The following is a 19,226-nucleotide window of genomic DNA, read 5'->3' as shown; positions in this document are numbered from 1 at the left end:
TTTCTCCTGACAGCCCTTGAGCCCAAAAACACTGGAGAGGATCTTGCCTTGTGTCCCAACCCCGTCACAACTGGGTTTTGACCAAATGCCCTGGGTTTCCAGATTTCAGGAGTAAGCCTTCGGGGACACTGATGTGACTAAGAATTCATTGCCCCATTTCCCCAAGAGCGGCTGCCTGTGCGGCAGCCAGAGAAGAGCCACGCTCTGCTGATCCTGGCATCCTTTTATTTATTTATTTTTGCATAGCCATAAATTAGAATCTGAAGATAAAAAAATTAAAAACCAACAGTGCAGCATCTGTGACAGGAGAGCGCAGAACGAGACTTGGTTGTCTTGGGGCAGGGGCAGGGCTGTGCAGGGGCCACTACTTCATCGTCACCTCAGCCTCAGAGCCAAGTCAGGTCCTGCCCTCTCCCCACAGGCCAGGACCAAGCCCTGCGGAGAACCACCTAGTGCCCCACAGAACGGGGCTAGGAATCAAGCCCTTAGCTTTGAAGTTAAAAAACAGACCTTGAAAAATATATACATTGTACAGCAGGGCCATCCGTGGGTCTAAAGCCCCTCTCCTCATTGCAGACAGCCCTCCTCCCACCTGACACCCTGAATGGCACTGTTGGGTCATATGGCACTGTCACGGTCATTACCACTGGACAAGGAGATCTCCTGTCCCCTCCCTCCTAGGTAACCCCAAATGCTAATGACCCCAAAGGTAGACCTAGGCCCCTGCAGCTGGAGAATGTGGGAAGCTTGCTCTGGGACACAGGCGGGCCCTAGCAGGAATGGGGGGCAGAGCAAGCTTTGCCCTGGCATCAGGAGAGAAAAAGCCATGGTTGCCCCCAGCACAGGGGACTCCAACAGGCTGGCACAGGCAGCAGCCTTAAGAGGTGCACAGGAGCAGTCCCCACCAGGGTATAAGAAGCCCATGGCCCACCTCTACCTAAGATAAAACAGGCCTCTAAAGAAGCCCCTTGGGATCCCCGCGGGCCAATCCGTGACACTAGCCTCTCGGGCAGAGCACAGCAGTTGGATACTGAGCAACCTCCTCCCCCCGGTCAGGTGGGGCCCACCACCACTTCCCACCTGCTTTACCCCCACCAGGAGCTCTCTGGGTGGTGGCCTGCCTCCCCACCCCCCTGGTATGCTATGTACACCCCATGGTGCCAACCCAGTCTGGAGACGGAAGGGTGCTGGAAGCACTGGAACCTGCTGGCCACCGTGGGCTGCCCGCTGCCTGGCAAAACCCTGCACATTCTTTCTCATCTCCCCAGGGCCAGGGCTCTTCTTTCTTGCTCCTGGAAGTCAGAGCGCTGATCAAGCTTGTGGGGTTGGAGGTGGGGTGCTGCACACGCACTCCTAGAGTAGGGGTGCATGTGGGAGGGGCAAGCCTCCCAGATGGCTGGCAGCAGGCACGAGAAGCTTCACAGGACTAGTGAGCAGGCTCCCCATGCACCCGGAAGCGATAGATGCAGGTGTACTCGGGATGGCCCCAGTTGGTAAGGATCCGCAGCTCCACCACCTGGTAGGTGGCCATTTTAGTAGCCTGGGTAGAGAAGAAGGGTTGATGGTGTCAGAGAGTCCGTTGAGACCTCACTGACAGAGGATAGGTGGGGGACAGGATCACCCTTAGGACCAGAGACCCTCCTCTCCCCTGAGTCTCTGGCTTCTTATGTGCCTGTCTTCAGCCTCCTGGCACAGAGTGCAGCCCAAGGGCCAAGGGCCCTCTGGGACACCAAGATTCTACACTGGCCATCAACTGACCCATGTGAGCTGCACTAAGCCCTGCCCTCAGACCACATATAAGTGGTCTTGGTGCTGAGAAACAGCACAGTTCAGTCAAGAGCTGGACGAGTTCTTCTGCAGTTGCTTTGTCACTGTATCAGCAGCTAGAGCTCCCCTCGTGGGGACCCTGGTGCATGATGGTGTGGGCCTTCTCAAGTGCCCATCAGCCTGTCCTTTGTGCTTCAAAGCCACAATGTTTGAGGCAGCATTTGTAGCATATCTCTCCTGCCTGATGCCACAGGTGTGGTGCCTTCTGCCCATCCTCTCCCCTGGCCTCTCCCGTACCCTGAGAAACCCAACCCCTGCAAAGACCCCATCATCATCCCCAAACTGATGACAACCATCTCACATCTAGTCCTTCAACAGCAACTGGGAAAACAGTAGGCAAACCCATTCCCCACTCTGCATTAGCCCCTCTGGGTACCAGCTCCTAGACCCTTAATGCTGGTAACCTGTAAATTGTCCCCTGCTCTGCCTCTGCCCCCTATTCTCCCCCAGCCTGAGCTCGGGGGCCTTCCCACTGCCTCATCCTCACCCCGACACCCTGTGCAGACCGGATCAGTTCTGGCATGTTCCCCACCACCACTTCCTGAATTAGATCCCTGGCTCCAGGCTGGCCTTCCTTGGAGTCACTATTTAGACCTTAATAAAAATGCACATCATACTGTTACCTACAGCAATGCCATCCTCACCCACCCCCTGGCCCTGAGGGCCTCTCTGAGGCCATTCTTCCTGCCTCTTACCCCTCTCTCCCCTCTCACAATCCCTCACCCACCTAATTCTTCACTTTTCTTGAATTCACTGGATGGTGTGTTTGAACTCGGGTCCCTGGGGCCCATCAGCCCTAAGAAATCAGACTACTGGGGTGGAGGCTGGAGTCTGTTCCTAAGGGTCCTGGGAGATCTGATGCCCACTTGAGTTTAAGACACAGGTCCTGTCTGAGCCTAGCTGGCCATGCCCTGCGCTCTCCTAGAATGCCCTTCAGTTGTCAACCCAATCTTTCTTTCATAAACTTGCCTCATTAGTGCCCCGTTTCAGGAAGCTTCCCTGACGTGCCCTTCCAGAGGGGACCCTCCCCTATGCCATCTACAAAGTTGGTCTTCTCCACTTCTGCTGCCTGATCTGAGGAGGGCAGAACAGGGACTGCATCTCTCTCTCAACCCTATGCCTGGCAGAGTAAGTGCCAGGAAGACATCTGCTGCACCCACTAGTTCATGGGTCTCTACCTGGAAGTAGAAGGTCTGAATGGGCTCCCCATCCTGGTCATAGGTGAACGTGCCCAGAAGTGTCCCCTCTTGCTGCAGATCTTCATCAAACCCCTGCAAGAGGGTGACAGGATGGAGGGGAGAGGCAGGGAGTGAGAGTGTGACTCCCTCCCACTCTGCAGGTCAGACAGGATCCCCCAGGAGCTGCAAAGGGTCTGGGCACTGGAAATGGCTACCACAGGACTTCTCTGTAACCAGTGATGATCACTTAATAGCACATGCCATGGTTTCTTCCTCTAGCCTGAGATAACTGGGACTGATGTGCCGTCCCTGGCTCCACTTCTTCCAAGTCCACTCCCTGCCTCCCAGCCAGTGACCCCAGCTGGAATCTCGGCAGATACCCACAGGACACTCCTACAACCCTTCCAGCCCCACACCGGTCGATACTCACGAAGATGGCAAAGTCCTTGGGGGCACTGGAGATGGTGCTATTGGGTGACAGTGCTTTGGGTACATGCTCTAAGGTAACAGCTGTGGGGCGGATGCGTGCAGAGAGGCGGACCACGGCAAAGCCCTGGGGCCCCTGGAAGGCCCAGCAGTTACCAGGGTGCACATCTGGCTGGAGTGGAGAGAAGATAAATCAGTATGAGGCCCCAAGTCTAATTTGGCTGACTGGAGAAGCGGCCACGTCCCAATGTGCCCTGAGCCCTGTTGCCTACCTGAAGAATGACACGGGGTGACTGGGAGTGGTACCACAGGGGGATGCCGAAGAGGCTGAGGAGAGCTGTCTTGGTCTCATAGGTCTCGGAGCATCGGGTGCTGATGACACTGGCCCCTGAAACAGGAAAGAAGGACAGGGTGGGTGTCTGGAGGGGAAGACCCAGACGACCAGCTCAGGCTGCCAGCCACAGGAACCCTGGCATGAAGGCTGGAGCCGCCAGGAGAGGCTGCCACTGCCTGTCTCCTCACTGAGGACAGGGCAGGTGCCCAGGCCCAGCCTTTGCCCTTGCCCAGACCCAGGGAGCAGCTGAGATACCGCCCCTCTGCTGCCTGGGTACCTCCTGCTTCCCTGGACCATCCCTTCGTTGGTGAAGAGTCTGTGTTGGGTGACATGTACTGATTTGGGGCCCAGCTATTGAGGGTGGGGACCATGACAAGGCACGTGGAGGAGGTGGGGCACACACCTCCTGATTCCAGGGCGTAGTCCACCATCCCAATGCGGTCCTCGCTGTAGCGCTGCAGGGCCTGCTTCACGATCCGGTGCACCTGCTAAATCACGGCCCAGGACACAGTCACCATGGGAAGGAGATGAGCCTGCCCCGTCCTGCTGCCATAGGCTGGGCACTGTGGACTGACCCTCTAGGCTTGTGCCATGCTGGCACCCAGGAAGGTATGGGTGCTATCTCCACCCACCTCCACTGGGCCCAAGGCAAACGTCAGAGCTTCCTCATGCCACTTATGTCCTGGAAGTGAGGAGCTGGGGTCTGAGACCTCCCAGTCCTCCAGCTCCCAGTGAGAACAGCAGTGTGTCTGTGGGGTGCCTGCTCCTCACCTCCTCTGTGACCCCGGCCACGCCTTCCTTCTGCAGCGTCAGTCCCAGGGAGGCCACAGCTTCCTGGGCCGACTTGCCCTGCATCTCCGCCATGTGGGAGAGGATCTTGCTCTCCAGCTCCTGCAGCTGAACTTGAATCTCCTCTCTCTGGAGGAGGCCAGCGCGGGTGCCTCCACCTCGGAGAAGGAACTGACTGACCCAGGCAGGGAACTGAGATTCCACCTAGGGACAAAACATGGTGTTACTAAGAGGCTTGCAGGAGTAGCAGAGGCTGCTGTGGCAAAGCCAGGCCAGGCGGGGTGGTAGTTAGCTGGGGAGCAGGGCTGGGCGGGAGGGAGGCCCTTAGAGGAAAGGCTGATGAACCACAATCCCTGGGCATCCAGGAGAAACAGGCACTTGGGCCAGGCAGGCCCAGGCCTGTGCCGAGTCCAGCTCTGCCGTGGTACCCTGGAGATAACAGGCCGGGACAGGAGGCTCCTGCTGTGCAGACCCCAGGGCAGATGGACTCAGAGCAGAGGGTGCTTGGCAGGGCCCTCAGATGGTTCCAACTCACGTCGTCACGTGCAGCCTGAATCTTCTGGGGCAGCAGGTCCACTTCATCTGCCACAACACTCTGCTTCAGGGACAGAGTGGCCAGCTCCTGCCTCAGGCTGGCTAACTGGGCCTCCAGCCGCCCCAGCTCCTTCATCGCCTTCTCCTGGAAGGCCTCCTGGGTCATCCTAGTCCCAGAGAGAGGAAGAAAGAGCAACCCTTGGTCGGCTTCTATCATACAGTGGTGCCCACTAAGCAGGGCCTGCTCTTAGAGAGTGGCTTGTAGGACACAGCCCAGAAGCCAGAGGGTGGCATCCCTGTCCCAGAGCTAATTCAGATCTGATCCCATGACCCGCTCTGGTGCAGCCTCTCGCCTCACCAACTGTGGACGGTGGGCTGAGGCAGCGGCCTGCACGAGGCAGAAAGGACGCTGGCTGCAGGCAGCCCACACACCTTGGTCCTGCTGCAGAGGCACCTCTCACCATGAGCAGCCCCTACTAAGCACCGCCCCTCAGACAGGCTGCACAAGGGGTCCTGACCTGGGGCTGGGCGGGAGGGGAGCAGATGGCTGGGACTTTACCTTTGCCACTCTGACCTCAGCTGCTGGATGTGAGCCTCCGACTCCTGAGGGACACAAGAAACAGTGAGCTCAGAGAGGAGCGTCGCCTCCACTGGGCACCTACTTGACCACATCTCTGCCCCAGGGTTCCTCACAGCAAAGGTCAAACTGGCCACTTGGCCAGAGTCCTGAGAGTCTCGCCCCACATCTGATGCACCCTCCTATTTCCACGTCCCCATTCCCTCGGCATGGGCACAACCAGGGACAGCCATCCTGGTCCTGAGCATGCTCCCCGTGGAGGGGTGAGTTCCGCTCACACAGGTAAGGCAGGAGACCTCGTGCTTCCCACGCACACCCAGCAGTGTCCCTGCAAGGACCAGGGGTCCCAAGTGTCTCTCAGATCAAGAAGAGCTGTGGAACTGGGTCAGGACCCCAGCAGAGGCCCACGTGCCCCGGCCCACCAACCTGGGAGGCCTGGACAATCTTCTTGAAGAGGTCTTCCGAGTCTTGGTGATGTTCTGCCCTCAGAGTGACCAGTTCTTCCTGTCAGATCAGACACGAGGGGAGGACTGAAGATTGGACAGCAGCGCTGGAGGGGCGCTTGCCACTAGGAGGTGTTCTAACCGGGATTCGAACCAGGGCTCTGGTTCCCGGGCTTCGGCTCTTGGCCATAGGCCACCGTGCTTCTCTGAAACAGGCAAGAGTCCCGCCTGATCTCTACGGCACACCACACCTGTGGCGTCAGGCACCGGGCCACGCTCCACATCACACCCCTCACAGCTTGGGGGAAGAGAAGACAGGCGTCTGCATGTTTCTCTTTAAAGCAATATTTTAAAATATGTTTTGCTGTCCTGGGAATGGAATCCGGGCGCCCCCTCACTGAGCTACACCCCCAGCCTTTTGAACTATTTACTTTGAGACAGGGTCTCCTGAGGGGCTGGTGCTCCAGGTGCCTCCACCAGGACAGTTTCTATTTGTGACTGAGGCTTAGACAGAGAAGCTGCCAAGTGGCAGAGCTGGCTGACCCTATCAGTGCTCATTCTCTCACCCTGCAGGGTCCCCTCCACCCCAAACGCCCAGGGTCCCGAGTTCCCACCCTTGGGCAGCTCTGCTCCCCACCTGGAGGAGAGCGGTGGTATCCCTGCGGATGTCCTCCTTCAGGGCGGCCTCTCGGCGGCTCACCAGCCCCTCCAGGAGTGCCAGGGTGTCCTCATGGCTCAGGCCACTGCTGCCCCCCTGGCCTGTGGTACCCTGCCGCAGCTCCAGGCGCTCCAGCCTTATGGCCTCCTTCTGCCAGTTGGAGGAAAACTCAGCAGCAAGAGCTTCCAGCCGCCGCTCCAGGGAGTGCACCTGGGACAGGATGCGCTGCTCTGCCTGGTGGGGCAGGGCAGGAACAGAGGTGAGGGACCCAGGAGCACCCCACAAGGACACTTCCTGCACACACTACTGTGAGCCAGCAGAGAGGGAAGAGAGCCCCAGGAAGACTGTGACTAAGCTCAGGCTGGGACTGTGGCTGGGGTACATGCCAGGGAGAGGCAGGTGTTCCCAGATAGGAAGGCGGGGGTCCCCAGGGCGGGCCCCAGGGAGAGCTGCAAGAATCAGAGCCCAAGGAGGTGCAGGGGGACAGGGGAGGGGACTGGAGAATAGGGTTGGTCCAAATAAAGGATGGGAAGCTGTAGTAGGTGTCAGTGTGGGTGGGGTGGCCTGAGTGACCTGCTGGGCCCACTGCCCTGTCCCCTCCGCCAGGCAGGCGTGTAGGTGGGAGAGATGAACACTGAAAGCTCCAGCCACAGCGGTGCTCAGCTCCACCCCTCCCCTAGCTACTAGGGAGTGAGCCCTTCTCTTCTCCTCTTTAGCTGGGTGCCCCACTGGGAAGCTGAAGGCGGAGTAATGGTCATTTGGACCAGAGGGTGGCATTTGATAGTGTGTCACAAATTTTGAGAATATAGTTGACAAAACAAAATCTTTGCAAGAGAGATTATGAAATGCAATCTGTCAAACATCAGTTAAATGGTAAGAGGCTCACAGACGGGTGGAAGAGCTTCTGAGTTTTAGAAGTTCCATCTCACATAGCAGCGTGTTCACGGGCCTCAAAAAACCAATAAAAGCAGAGCTCTCCCGGCCTGCCCGGCCTGGCCGCCCCGTCTGGCCCCATCTGCTGTTTTTGTTCAAATATAAGCAAAGGTGAAGCTGTGTTCAAGCTTCACTTCCCCTTTTTGCAGAAAAGGTGATCTTTGATAATTAAAAAGGAAGTCATAGATGACAGAATATGTCATCATTTTATAAATTAATAAATTATGTTGAGGAAAGCAGTGTCCATGGATATATATGATTAAAATGTGATATAAAATAAAGACAGCGAGGTGTAAGCAAAATTTGAGTAACTATAGTGGGGATCGTGTTGTTTTGTTTTGGTACTAGAGACTGAACCCGCAGCTCAACTACTGAGCTACATCTCAGCCCTTGTCTTTTTGGGACAGGGTCTCACTGAGTTGCCCAGGCTGGCCTTAACTTGGGATCCTGGGGCTGGGGGTGTAGCTCAGTTGGTAGTTGTTTGCCTCGCTTGTACAAGGCCCTGGGTTCAATCCCCAGCATCACATTAAAAAAAAAAAAAAAAAAACTTGGGATCCTCCTGCCTCAGCCTCCTATCACTGGGACTGTGGGCAGGTGCCACAGCAACCAATGGGGACAGAGAATCCTAAGCAACCCACGCTCACACTATGTTCTGGCTGCACATCCTCCTGTCCCCGTTGACTGACTGCAGACTGAGGGCACAGCCTGGGCCTGTCCATCTTCATACACTGGCAATTATAAAACTGGCAACAAACCCTCGATTCTCCCTGGGCCTGCCCTCTACAGCGCACCCTGCCACTTCTCCCTTGAGAGGTCTCCCTCTTCTGTCTCCTTGAATCTGGACTGTCCCTGAGCTCTGCATCACCAAAAGAATGGAAGTGACAGTGTGTGGCCTCCAACAGGTCCCTGCAGTCTGGCCAGCATCCTTGGAACCCTGCCCAGCTACTGAGAGAGCAAGCCTGGGACAGCCAGCAAGGTGACCGAAGTGCAGTGGGATGGCCTTCCCCGCAAGGGCCGAGGCCAGCCAGTTGCCGTTGCACACCAGTCTGCTGCCGATCCTTTGAGCAGGCAACACGGTGGCATTGTTTTGAAAAGGAATAAGGCAGGTGGCAATTTGCTGGTTACTTTTCCTTCTGTTTTCTGTCCTTAGGCTGCAACTCCATTTTGGACCCTTTTGAGTCATACTGGTGTGCAGGCCATCCCACCCTAACACCTGTGCCCCAGACAGCAGGGAAAGGGGGGTCAGAACACAGAGGGGCGTGGGGCGAGGTCAAGTGCAGAGGCAGGTGGGGGAGGTCTGCGCAGCCCTGCACTCACCTGGAACTGTGGGGAAGAGCCTCTGGAGTCCCACACCTCAGGCTGCCTCCTGCTGTCCTTCGCTGCCCACCAGGAAACCACAGCGGGGTGGACCGTCTGCAGCCCGTAGGGGTAGAAATACCAAGCACCTGGCAAAGGGCGAAGACGGTCACCCAGGCTGGGGCCAGCAGCAAGAGGCGGCCTCACCTTGGGCATGGTGACCTGTGTTACTCGAGGGAGCCCTGCTCTGCTAGAGGCTGCACTTCCTCCTCGAGCCTCAGCATGAGGCTCATCCTCATCTCCGCGGCCTCCTCAGAGGTCCTTCATCTATTCTGTCGATGGCAAAACTCAAAATGGCTCTGGCCAGTTAGGGAGGATCCAGGGTAGAACCTGACAATGGTTCTGGGTCTGGCCCAACAGCCTCATCACCCAGGAGCCTTCAAACACCCAGCACCTGGCTGCCCCCTCCAGGGGGAGTTAGCTGGCTTTCAGGGCCCCGTGAGGGTATGTTTGAGAAGCTCCCCAGGTGACCAGGCTGTCAGGCTGGGCACCACGACACTAGGAGGACAGGAGGCATCAGCTGCTCACACAGCTGCAGCCACAGAAACACCTGCTGACTTTGGGGGTGGCCTCTCTGTGACGTGTTGACTCCTGAGTAGTGGGGGCTGGGTGGGGAGTGTGAGCCTGAAGATGTCAGTGGCTGAGAAGTCTCCGTCCTGGTCACTCCACGCTGGCAGCTCAGTCATCAGCTGCGAGCAGCTGAGAGGAAGCACATGACCTCTTGGCTTGAAGTCCCAGGTGGACATGTGTCACTCAGACATGCGCCCCTCTCCACCTGCATCTCCACGTGACAGGGAGATGGTGTCTGGGGAAAGGTTCTCCAGGTAAAGTGGTACGCGATTACCAAGGACCATGGTTATTTTTAGGGTAATGCCCAGGCCCCACTGGGTATGCCCAAGCTGTTCTTGCAACAGGAAGCAAAGAGAAAACATGGTGGGAAAATGTTCTGCCTGATATTAATAAAAGAAATACAAGTTGAATAGATGCTAAACCTATCAAACCAACTCTAAAAAATATTTAGAAGTTGACACAGTCATTAAGAGTGAGTCTCGGGGGCTGGGGATGTGGCTCAAGCGGTAGCGCGCTCGCCTGGCATGCGTGCGGCCCGGGTTCGATCCTCAGCACCACATACCAACAAGAATGTTGTGTCTGCCGAGAACTAGAAAATAAATATTGAAAATTCTCTCTCTCTCTCCTCTCTCTCTCTCTCTCTCTCCTCTCTCTTTAAAAAAAAAAAAAAAAAAAAAAAAAGAGTGAGTCTCGGGCTGGGGCTGGGGCTCAGTGGTGGAGAGCTCGCCTCAGTGGAGGGCGCTGGGTTCGATCCTCAGCACCACATAAGAATAAAGGTGTTGTGTCCATCTACAACTAAAAAAAAAGTGAGTCTCAGACCACATAGGTAAGTCCTGTGAAATCAGGAAACTCGGGTAAAATTGCCCACACAAAATGCAACGTGAATGGGACAGTCCCACGGCCAAGACTGGAACCTGCAGAGTCCCAGGTAAGTGACCAAGTGGCTACACCATAGTGTACTGCTTTGTTCTCACCTTCAGGATAGCTAAAGCCCTAGCCTGGTCTTGTGAGAAGGGTCTGCTTGCACAGCTCTGTCCTGCCCGGACAGGAGGAGCAGTGCCTGCTAATAATAATAGCCCCGAGCTCCTGCTGCACCCAAGCACAGCTGTTCTGGGTGTGTTCTGCCAAGGGCGATGTTCTCAAGGCACCCTGAACTGCCATGTGGCTGTCCCAATTTAGCGCAAGATCAGTAGACTGGGCCTCTTCCCTTTGCCTGGGACACCCCACGAAGGGGCAGCACGGGTCAGTGGAGGACATGGTGGAGGCCGGGCGAGAAGGGTCTCAGGCCCAGAGCTCTGCCCAGTCCCTGCCTGGCACACTGGCCGCTAGCCCAGCATCTGCCATGCTCTGCCCCGCCCCCTGGCACTTGCCACCCTGACTCACCATAGGTCAGGCCTGTCAGGAGCAGCAGCAGCAGCAGGAACCAGAGGAAAGTCCTCAGGGAGGAGAAGCGCCTGGGCGGTGGGCAGGCAGACGGAGGGAAGCATGAGGAGCGGGCCTCCGACCCCCAGACAGCCCCGGAGGCTTTCTGAACCCTGAACTAGGGTTGAGGTGAGCAACCCGTGAGCTTCTCATGGGGTCAGGGTCACACTGGACACCAGCCTTGTCCACTGGTCATGAAGTGATGAGGACAATTTTGACTCTAGGAATCTTATGGATGTTACCGACAATAAATAGTGTGGGCTCTGAGACATCTATAAACATTTTTGTAAAGGGAGACCCTGTAAGCAAGCAAATATAGAAAATATGTAACTCCCTATTCAAAAATATTTTCTTCTAGAACAAGGAACCTTTACTGGTGACATGCACCAGTCCTTGGCCCTCTTCTGGCATTGCTGGTTGCCTGCCCTGACCTGATCATGGACAGAAGGATCCTGATTCTGGTCCAATTTTCTTTCCTCTGCCAAGGGGGACAAGTTCCCAAACCGTGGTCCTGCTGGTCTGGCAACTTGAGGGAGGACCCACAGCATCCTCAGGCACCATCTCTTTGTGGCTTCTGAACACACGCAGGCAAACCTGTCTGGACTGTCAGAGGCCCCAAAGGGAAGCTGGACTATCTGGGAACCTCACGGCTGAGCAAGCGCCTCAAGGCATCACCAGCACAAGCCTTCTCAGGACTCACTCGTGCATCTAACAAATATATCAGAAGCGGCTGGAGGGGTGCCACTTAGTAGGACGTGCCCAGGATACAAGAATCTGTGTTTTACAGTTTTGTCCCGAAGGAACAAAGCCTGCCTCTGTGCACCATCCATTTCTGGCAGTCCTGGGCTCTGGGGGACACTTCCTGCTCCCAGATGAAAGCTACAGGTAAACTGGGGGATCGCCACGCCCGGGTTAAGATGGGGCATTGCTCCTTCAGTCCCAGGGCATTCTGATTCACTGTCAAGGCTGGAGACTCGCTCACCTGGTTAAAACGAAGACATCGAGGAGGGACGCAGCTGTCGTCAGGCGGTACCAGGTGGTGCCAACCCACCAGTAGAGAAGTCCGAAGATCCGGCCTAAAAAAGCAGCTACAGAGCCTAAGACTTGAGGCCGTGTGCGGCACTTCACCCTTTCTGTCTGTGGTCCCCTGCCGCCCCCGAACCCCATACTAGTGCACCCTCTTCTGCTTTGCTGCTGCTCCACACCCCCTGTCCCCGGGTCTTTTGGCCCCCAGTAACTATCCTAGAATGACCTGTCTCTGTCGGGTCTGGTGCCCAGCATGAAGTCACTGCCGTGGAGAGCAGGAGGCGCTGAGCACACTCAGCTGGCACCCACCTGGAAAAGTGACCACTGTCCAGACAAAGGAGCCGACCTGAGAGATAGCACTCCTCAACCGAGACCCCGAACTATGCTGGTCTGTGTCCGAGTAGCCTGCAGGGGAACACGGGAGGAAACCAGCTCAGCTCCTGGGCACTTTTTTTCCCCTTGGTGCCAGGGATTGAACCCAGGGGCGCTTAACCACTGAGCCACATCCCCAGCCCTTTTTAAATATTTTATTTAGAGACAGAATCTTGCTAAGTTAGTTGCTCAGGGCCTTGCTAAATTGCTGAGGCTGGCTTTAAACTCACAATTCTCTGGCCTCAGCCTCCCGAGCTGCTGGGATTACAGGAATGCACCATCTTGCCCAGCTCCTGGGCCCTTTTAAGAGCCTCCTCTGGGGCTATGGAGCCTGACCATCTACTTGAGCCATCTCCTTCACATCCCCAGAGCGGCACACAGGCCTGCTCACAGTAGGTGGGGAAATGCTTGTGGGAGGAGTGGCATGGGAGGCTTCTGACATTTCTCTCCCACATGAGCTTTCTGATTGGCGGCCTCTCCTCATCCATAATCCCTCACTCTGTTGTTCAGAACTAGACAAAAGGGACACTCGTGCATCTAACAAATATTATGAAGTACCCACTATGTGCAGGGCTCACACTGAACTGCTGAAACGGGCAAAACAGAGCCGTTGGCCTTGGGTTGCTCACACACCAGTGGGGGTGGGACAAAGTGCATGGCCCAGCGCATGAGGGGCCACCCCAGACAGGTTCAGGGAGTGCTGGGCGCAGGAGGGATGCCCCACACCACACCCTCTCATGCTGTCAGGGTGTCCCCTGCCCAGCTTCCCTTGGAGGCCCCACCTACCCACAAAATCGTCCTCAGAGGAGTAGCCAGAGGAGGAGCCCAGGAAGTCCTCAGAGACCTTGCTCTCTGCCAGCCCGTTGACTTGGCTGCTCTCGGTGCCTCCGGTGCCTCTCCTCCTCCTCACCCTCAGGTCCCCACCTGGCCAGGGAGGAATGGGCTCTTCTAGGCCTTGCAGTGCCTTAGCACGTTGGGCTGCGCAGAGGGTGCTTCAACAAGCGTGTCCCATGTGGGGACACTAGGGGGGAGCTTGGAGGAAGCAAAGCCCCAGGACGAAGGTTTGGGACACTCACTCCAGTAGGGCTCACTGTGCAGGTGGTCATCAAGGAGGGCGCTCCTGGCCAGGGAGGCCGCCCGGGGGCTGCCGATGTAGGACTCCCGGACCACGGACTCGCTGTAGTAGGAGGTGTGGGCGTCAGAGGAGGGTCCCAGCTGTGGTGCTGGGGACAGGCGCTTCATGTTGCTGGATTTCCTCTTCACGGTCCTGGGGACAACCATGAGGGGAAAGCAGGGAGCAGGGTGGTGAGCCCAGCCAGAACTCCAGACGAAGCCACAGCCCTGGCGCCTCCTCTCCCCAGGGTCAGCCTTGTTCTGGGGCAGCCGACTCATGCGGGTGTTGTCTTTTCCTTCTGTCTTTGTCACCTGTTTTTTTTTTGGCAATGGGGCAAGCATGTTGGGCAAGCACTCTACCACCGAGCCAACCCTAGGTACTGTCTTTGCTCCTGTTAGCTCTGAATTTCACAGGAGACAGGCAAGTGCATCAGTGAGAACGGAGCCAGATCTCTAACTTCAAAGTCAAAGTTCTTTCCTGAGCCCGCCCCAAACCGGACAGGCCCCGCCTGGCCTCCTAGAGCAGCCCAGAGCCTCGGGGCCCTAAGGGGCAGGACGAGGCAGGCAGTCATTGCTCCCGAGTTGCCAGGCAGCTGCTGAGGCCCTGCAGGTGGCGAGACGCGTGGGTGTGGGTGCGAGAAGCATGGCCAGCCTGCCACACCCTTCCAGGGTGGAGGGGTGCTGTGAGCCCTGCCTGCACTTTTGGGGTTTCCGGCCTGGCTTATGCTTGAAGCTGCCTCTCCCCACTTCCTGTTACTAGCCAGCGGGGCAGCAGCACCTCTCACATGGGTGGAGAGGGCAGAACCCCTGACACACATGGGCATCTGCCACCCTGAAGGTTGCAGCAGGAAGAGCTGCCTGCTCTGGGGGCCGCGCCCTGGACAGGGCCTTGCAGCCCTTTGCGCCCTACCTGAGAGGACCGTCCCTAAACAGGGCACTCCGGCTCCCTGCCACCGAGCTCCCTCCACTGCTGCTGCTGCCATCGTCATCGCCCTGGGAGTAGCGAGTGAGGCGCTGGCTTCGTCGGGACATGGCGAGGGGGGATGTGCCTGTCCCTTGAAGAAGTCTTGGGAAAGAAAGGATGGCACGTGACACTCAGGGCTGTCCCTGGGGGAAGAGAAACAGGCGCTGTCTCACCACGAAGGACAGAGCCTCCTGCATTCAGGCGAAGGCCCTGCAGTGTGGCCAAGACACAGTGGTCACTGTGCCCTGCCTCGGGGCTCCCTGGGGCGTCCTGGGGCCTCCACCGTAACTTCCACAGGGCTTTATGCCTTTTGTACAGTTTGCCTTGATCCTCCTTGACGCTCGGCAGAACACAGCCAGAACTGGGCCTCCTCAGCCTCCGACATGCAGCAGAGAACTTGGCACAGGGCAGGCACCAGCCAGGTGCTGGGGCTCCCTGGCGCTTCCAGCCCAGCTGCCCCCTCTCCCTAGAGCGGGTCTGGCTTCAGGCTCACTGATTCCCTCCAGAGGGGGCTCCCCCTCAGCCACACTATTGAGTCCCTGGTCATTCCTGACTCCAAAAAGCCCACTCCAGAGAGCCTCCCACATTGCGACTGCTCACGCTCCACCTCTCCAGGCATGACATGCCCCTCTTCCTGATGTGACACGATAAGATTTTTTGAAAAATGCCTCCTTGGCACCAGTCTCCCTTTATGATCCCACAAGGGAGGTGGGTATCATCACTCCCACCTATCAAGGGGGGAACCTGGGACGCTAAGATGATGGGTAACTTGCCCTGGTCACCCAGCTTACAAGTGACAGAGAAGATCTGAGCTCAGACCTGACAGGTCATAGGGCCTGGGTCTTTCTACTCCACCAAAAAGTTTGCAGGTTATTTTAAGAATGTTTTGTGTCTTCCAACTAGAATCTTCTATACCTCCATATACACTCAGAACAGGCTGTAAACTGCATGATTACACAACAAATATTCAAACTAACGACACTGGGGGAAGTGGCACCACAGGATGGCATTACATTCAGTCCCAGTTTTCGGGCCACGTGAGGCTGAAAGCAAGGCTCAGAAGCTGATAATGAGGACAAAAGAGGTCAAAGTGGCAAGGCTGGCCAGAGGGCATTCCACCACATGAGCAAGATTAAGGCTCTCAGCTCTGGACACCCAGATTCCAAATCTTGGATTACTGAAGTGAGGAGTTCCAACATAGCCTCTTGGCAGGCAGGACTACAAAGTAACTGTTAATATCCCAAACCCACTGGACAGCTCATAGTACTTGTGACATTTTGTCACTTCTGATGTTCCTGGTTCACACCAAAATCACTAGTTCTCTGGGCCACATGGTGGGCATATACTAACACACCCCAACTCTGACTATGTAAACCAGAAGATCAGGTCTGTCCAGTTAGGACCTCCTCTTTTGAAAAACAAGCAGCTTCCTGTCTGGGCTAATGGGCATCTTCCCAGATGGGATGCCCATCTGGCACCATCCCTGGCTTTGGCTGGTGTTGGTAAAGTAACGAACTGGTAGTAGCCAAAGCAGGAAGCTGGCCTGGGTCCTGGGCTGTATTCCACTCCTTATAAGGTAGTTCCACCCCACAGTGCCCTCCCCCACCTGACAGCTCACAGGGGCTCCTCCTCTTAACCCCTGCTCTGCTGCAGGGTGAAGCCTCCAGCTCGGGGGCAGACACAAAACCACATGTTTATGGGCTGGGGATGTGGCTCAAGCGGTAGTTCGATCCTCAGCACCACATACCAACAAAGATGTTGTGTCCGCGGAGAACTAAAAAATAAACATTAAAAAAAAATTCTCTCTCTCTCTCTCTCTCTCTCTCTCTCTCTCTCTCTCTCCTCTCTCACTCTCTCTTTAAAAAAAAAAAAAAAAAAAAAAAAAAAAAAAAAAAAACCACATGTTTATATAGTACCCAGACTCTGCTTGGCAAGAATTTTCACATTTTGATGCCAGGCAAGGGGCACGCTTAAAAGCTAAAAACTGCAAGCCTTTCCTGCCATCACAGAACACTCTACCCTTCAGTTTGGATTTCACAAGATAGAAAAGGTTAAGACCCCATCCTCCCAAAGGAGAGGTGAGCCTCTAGGAGTCCAAATCTTTTACCTATCAACGCTCCCCTCTTATACAACCAGTTAAGAAGCCCTCAAATAAAACTCCATTCCACACTTCTGAGCAGAATTACATTCTTTTCTCAGTTCTGCCCCATCACAAATGTAAAAGGCAATATCCATCCGATCTTGAGATTTAACCTAGATCTGGGACATCTTGCACCTGACGTTTTCACTCCTCTGTTTATTCACACTCCATTTACACTGGGACGCAAGGCGCTCGGGGCGCTCACTGTCCTCTCCCTTCACGCCCCACACGCCCAACCCGCACCGGGGAAGAAGGTGGGCTTACTGAAGTCACACCCCGCCCCGCCCCCGCCCCCCACACTGGCTGTTTTGTTTTTGTTTTAGAACCGAGCACTACCGGCCTCCTTCCTATTCCCAGAGTTCTGACAGGCGTCACAGGCCGGGAACTGCCAGTCCCTGGACCTGGCCTCTCTGGCACTGCCCTGGGCCGGTTTGGGGCCGCCGGGTCTCTGCTCTCCTCCTCCCGGGAGGCTGCGCGGGGAAGTCCCGCCCGGAGACACCGCCCTCCCGGCTGACCAGTGGGGCGGCCAGCCCTGGGGGCGGGGGCCGGCGGGCAGGATGAGTCAGGGCGCTGGCCTTGGCTCCACGCCGGCGCTGCCCGACAGCCCAGGGGCGTGCGCCCGGCGGGGTTGGAGCCTGGCCCAGCTCGGCCCCGAGAGGAAGAAGCAGGCCGGGCAGCTCTGCCCGGGCGGGAGCGACCCGGCCGTGGCTCGGCGGTCAGCCCTGCCCAGGGCCGAGGGTAGGCGGACCCACCACCCTGGTTACCTGCTGCCGCGGTTGCTCCGTACCGGGCCGCGGGCGTCCGAGGCCCGTCGCGCCGCCGGGGCGCGCCCCTTTCCTGCGTCGGGATCTCGCGGGCGGCGCCCCGCGCAGGTCCAACACAGCGGCGGGGCCCGGGGCTTCGGCGGGTACGGAGCAGTGTTGCGGGACCGGACGGTGACCGGCAGGCAAGCGGACAATGCGGCCGGCGGAGGCCCGCGCTGCGCGAGTGGGGCCGGGCGGCGCGCGCGTGGCCGAGTGTGTATGTGTGCGCCCGTCAGTCAACGCTGACAGGCCGAAGCTCATTGGCCAGACTCCGCCGGCCGTCTCCGCCCACCGTCGCCACCCATTGGCTGGTTTGAACACAAAGGCCCCGGCTCGCCCCGCCCTCCGCGTGGGCCGGGCCGCTCTGCGCTCTCAGCCCCTCAGTTCGCGCGTGGGAGGCACCGGCAGGTGCAAACCCGGCCTCGGTAGCCCTCGGTGGGAGCCCGCTCTGGGGCTGGGGCTCACCCGGGTGTCTGTGGACGGAAGTCGCGGTCTGGGGGCCCAGAATGCCAGAGATCGCCCCGAGTGCGCCTCACTCCACGAACACCTCCCTGTTTGCGGTGCCAGGGCCCTAGGGACGTTAGGTTTGGAGAGGCACAGGCCCGGGAAGATGGCCCGCGGGAATGGTGGGGGCTGAAGACCCTGGCTCCGGGCCGCCCTGGGAGCTGGCGCTGTTAGCTCAGAGCAGGTTCCGTGTAAAGGTCGTCAGGGAAGGCTTGCTAAACGCCCGGGCACTTGAGTAATTGTCCTCTTCGCCAGCTATTTCTACACCCATTTTAACGCCAGCTGTTTCTACACCCATTTTAAAGACAAGGAAATAGGCTAATAGAAGTATTGAGTTTCTTGCATAAAACCACACAGAAAGAAGCAAATTTGAGACTAGAAGATCCCTCCACGTCCAAGCCCATTTTATTGTTTTGTTTTTCCGTTTCAGCGTTGGCTTTGGGATCCCAGGCCTAGCAGGAGGCTCCCCATCTTTCAGAGCCCCAGAGTTTCACAGCAGCTTTTCTGTTTTAAGGAAGGAGCTTGCCACGGTTGGTGCCCCAGAGGGCAGAGCTGGTACCTGTTCCACCTTTCTCCAACCTGGAATGAGCGCTTGATCCTGAATGAGCAACAGTGCCCTCTGATTCCAGGGGTCTTTCCTCTTGGCTCCCACCTGCCAGCTCTACAGATACCACAAGTGTACAACTGGGGACAGACACTTCCTGTACAAGCTCTTTTTTTTTTTTTTTAGTATATATCTTTATTTTATTTATTTATTTTTATGTGGTGCTGAGGGTGGAACCCAGGGCCTCCCACGTACTGGATGAGCGCTCTGCCACTGAGCCACAACCCCAGCCCCTGTACAAGCTCTTTTAAGATGAAACTGAGTGCTGCTGTTTCACTTTTTTTGAAATGCAGAGAGGAAACAAGACAGATGACCAAATTGTGGACATTGGTGCAGGAAGGTGCTGGGGTAGGGAACAGAGGAAACAGGGTCTCCTGCTGAGTTGGCTCCAGCCCAACTCTGGATAAAAGCAGCCCCCCTTTCTGGGCTTCCATTGTCCCACCTGAAAAGGGTGGTGTCATCTGCCCTTAGGGTACCTTAGGACAATGCCATTGTTGCTCCTGGGCTTAGACCTGGAGCTTGCTGAGGATCAGGGCTGGCTGCTCTCTAATTATGTACTGAACAGCAGATTAAAGGGGGAACTTAATATATTAATATTCTGTAAACTGAAAATGTTATAGTAATTTCATTTCATGTATTGATAGTCTTTCCTC

The 19,226-nt window shown here is 56.6% G+C and overlaps 1 protein-coding gene across 2 annotated transcripts; it reads right to left on the bottom strand.

The window, feature by feature from the left end:
• Positions 1 to 208: 208 nt before the first annotated feature.
• Sun2 (Sad1 and UNC84 domain containing 2) lies at positions 209 to 17,713 on the bottom strand. 2 transcript variants are annotated; one of them, XM_026411448.2, is made up of 18 exons: positions 17,427 to 17,713; positions 14,469 to 14,665; positions 13,522 to 13,712; positions 13,232 to 13,369; positions 12,383 to 12,478; positions 12,030 to 12,123; positions 11,009 to 11,079; positions 9,017 to 9,144; positions 6,746 to 7,000; positions 6,092 to 6,169; positions 5,648 to 5,691; positions 5,090 to 5,255; positions 4,537 to 4,758; positions 4,169 to 4,253; positions 3,704 to 3,819; positions 3,436 to 3,603; positions 3,006 to 3,098; positions 209 to 1,540 (listed from the first exon to the last, which is right to left on the bottom strand). In XM_026411448.2, exons 2-18 carry the CDS (start codon positions 14,588 to 14,590, stop codon positions 1,427 to 1,429), a joined length of 2,181 nt encoding a protein of 726 aa, XP_026267233.2. In that variant the 5' UTR covers positions 14,591 to 14,665; positions 17,427 to 17,713; the 3' UTR covers positions 209 to 1,426. The 2 variants fall into 2 exon arrangements, with proteins under 2 accessions (XP_026267233.2, XP_026267234.2); XM_026411449.2 differs by having other exon boundaries at positions 14,469 to 14,624.
• Between the last annotated feature and the right edge of the window lie 1,513 nt (positions 17,714 to 19,226).

The sequence above is a fragment of the Urocitellus parryii genome, chromosome 5 (assembly GCF_045843805.1).
Source record: "Urocitellus parryii isolate mUroPar1 chromosome 5, mUroPar1.hap1, whole genome shotgun sequence".
In the NCBI taxonomy this organism is placed as follows: domain Eukaryota; kingdom Metazoa; phylum Chordata; class Mammalia; order Rodentia; family Sciuridae; genus Urocitellus; species Urocitellus parryii.
Note: the sequence above shows the minus strand (reverse complement) of the source record. Positions and strands in the feature narration are given on the sequence as shown.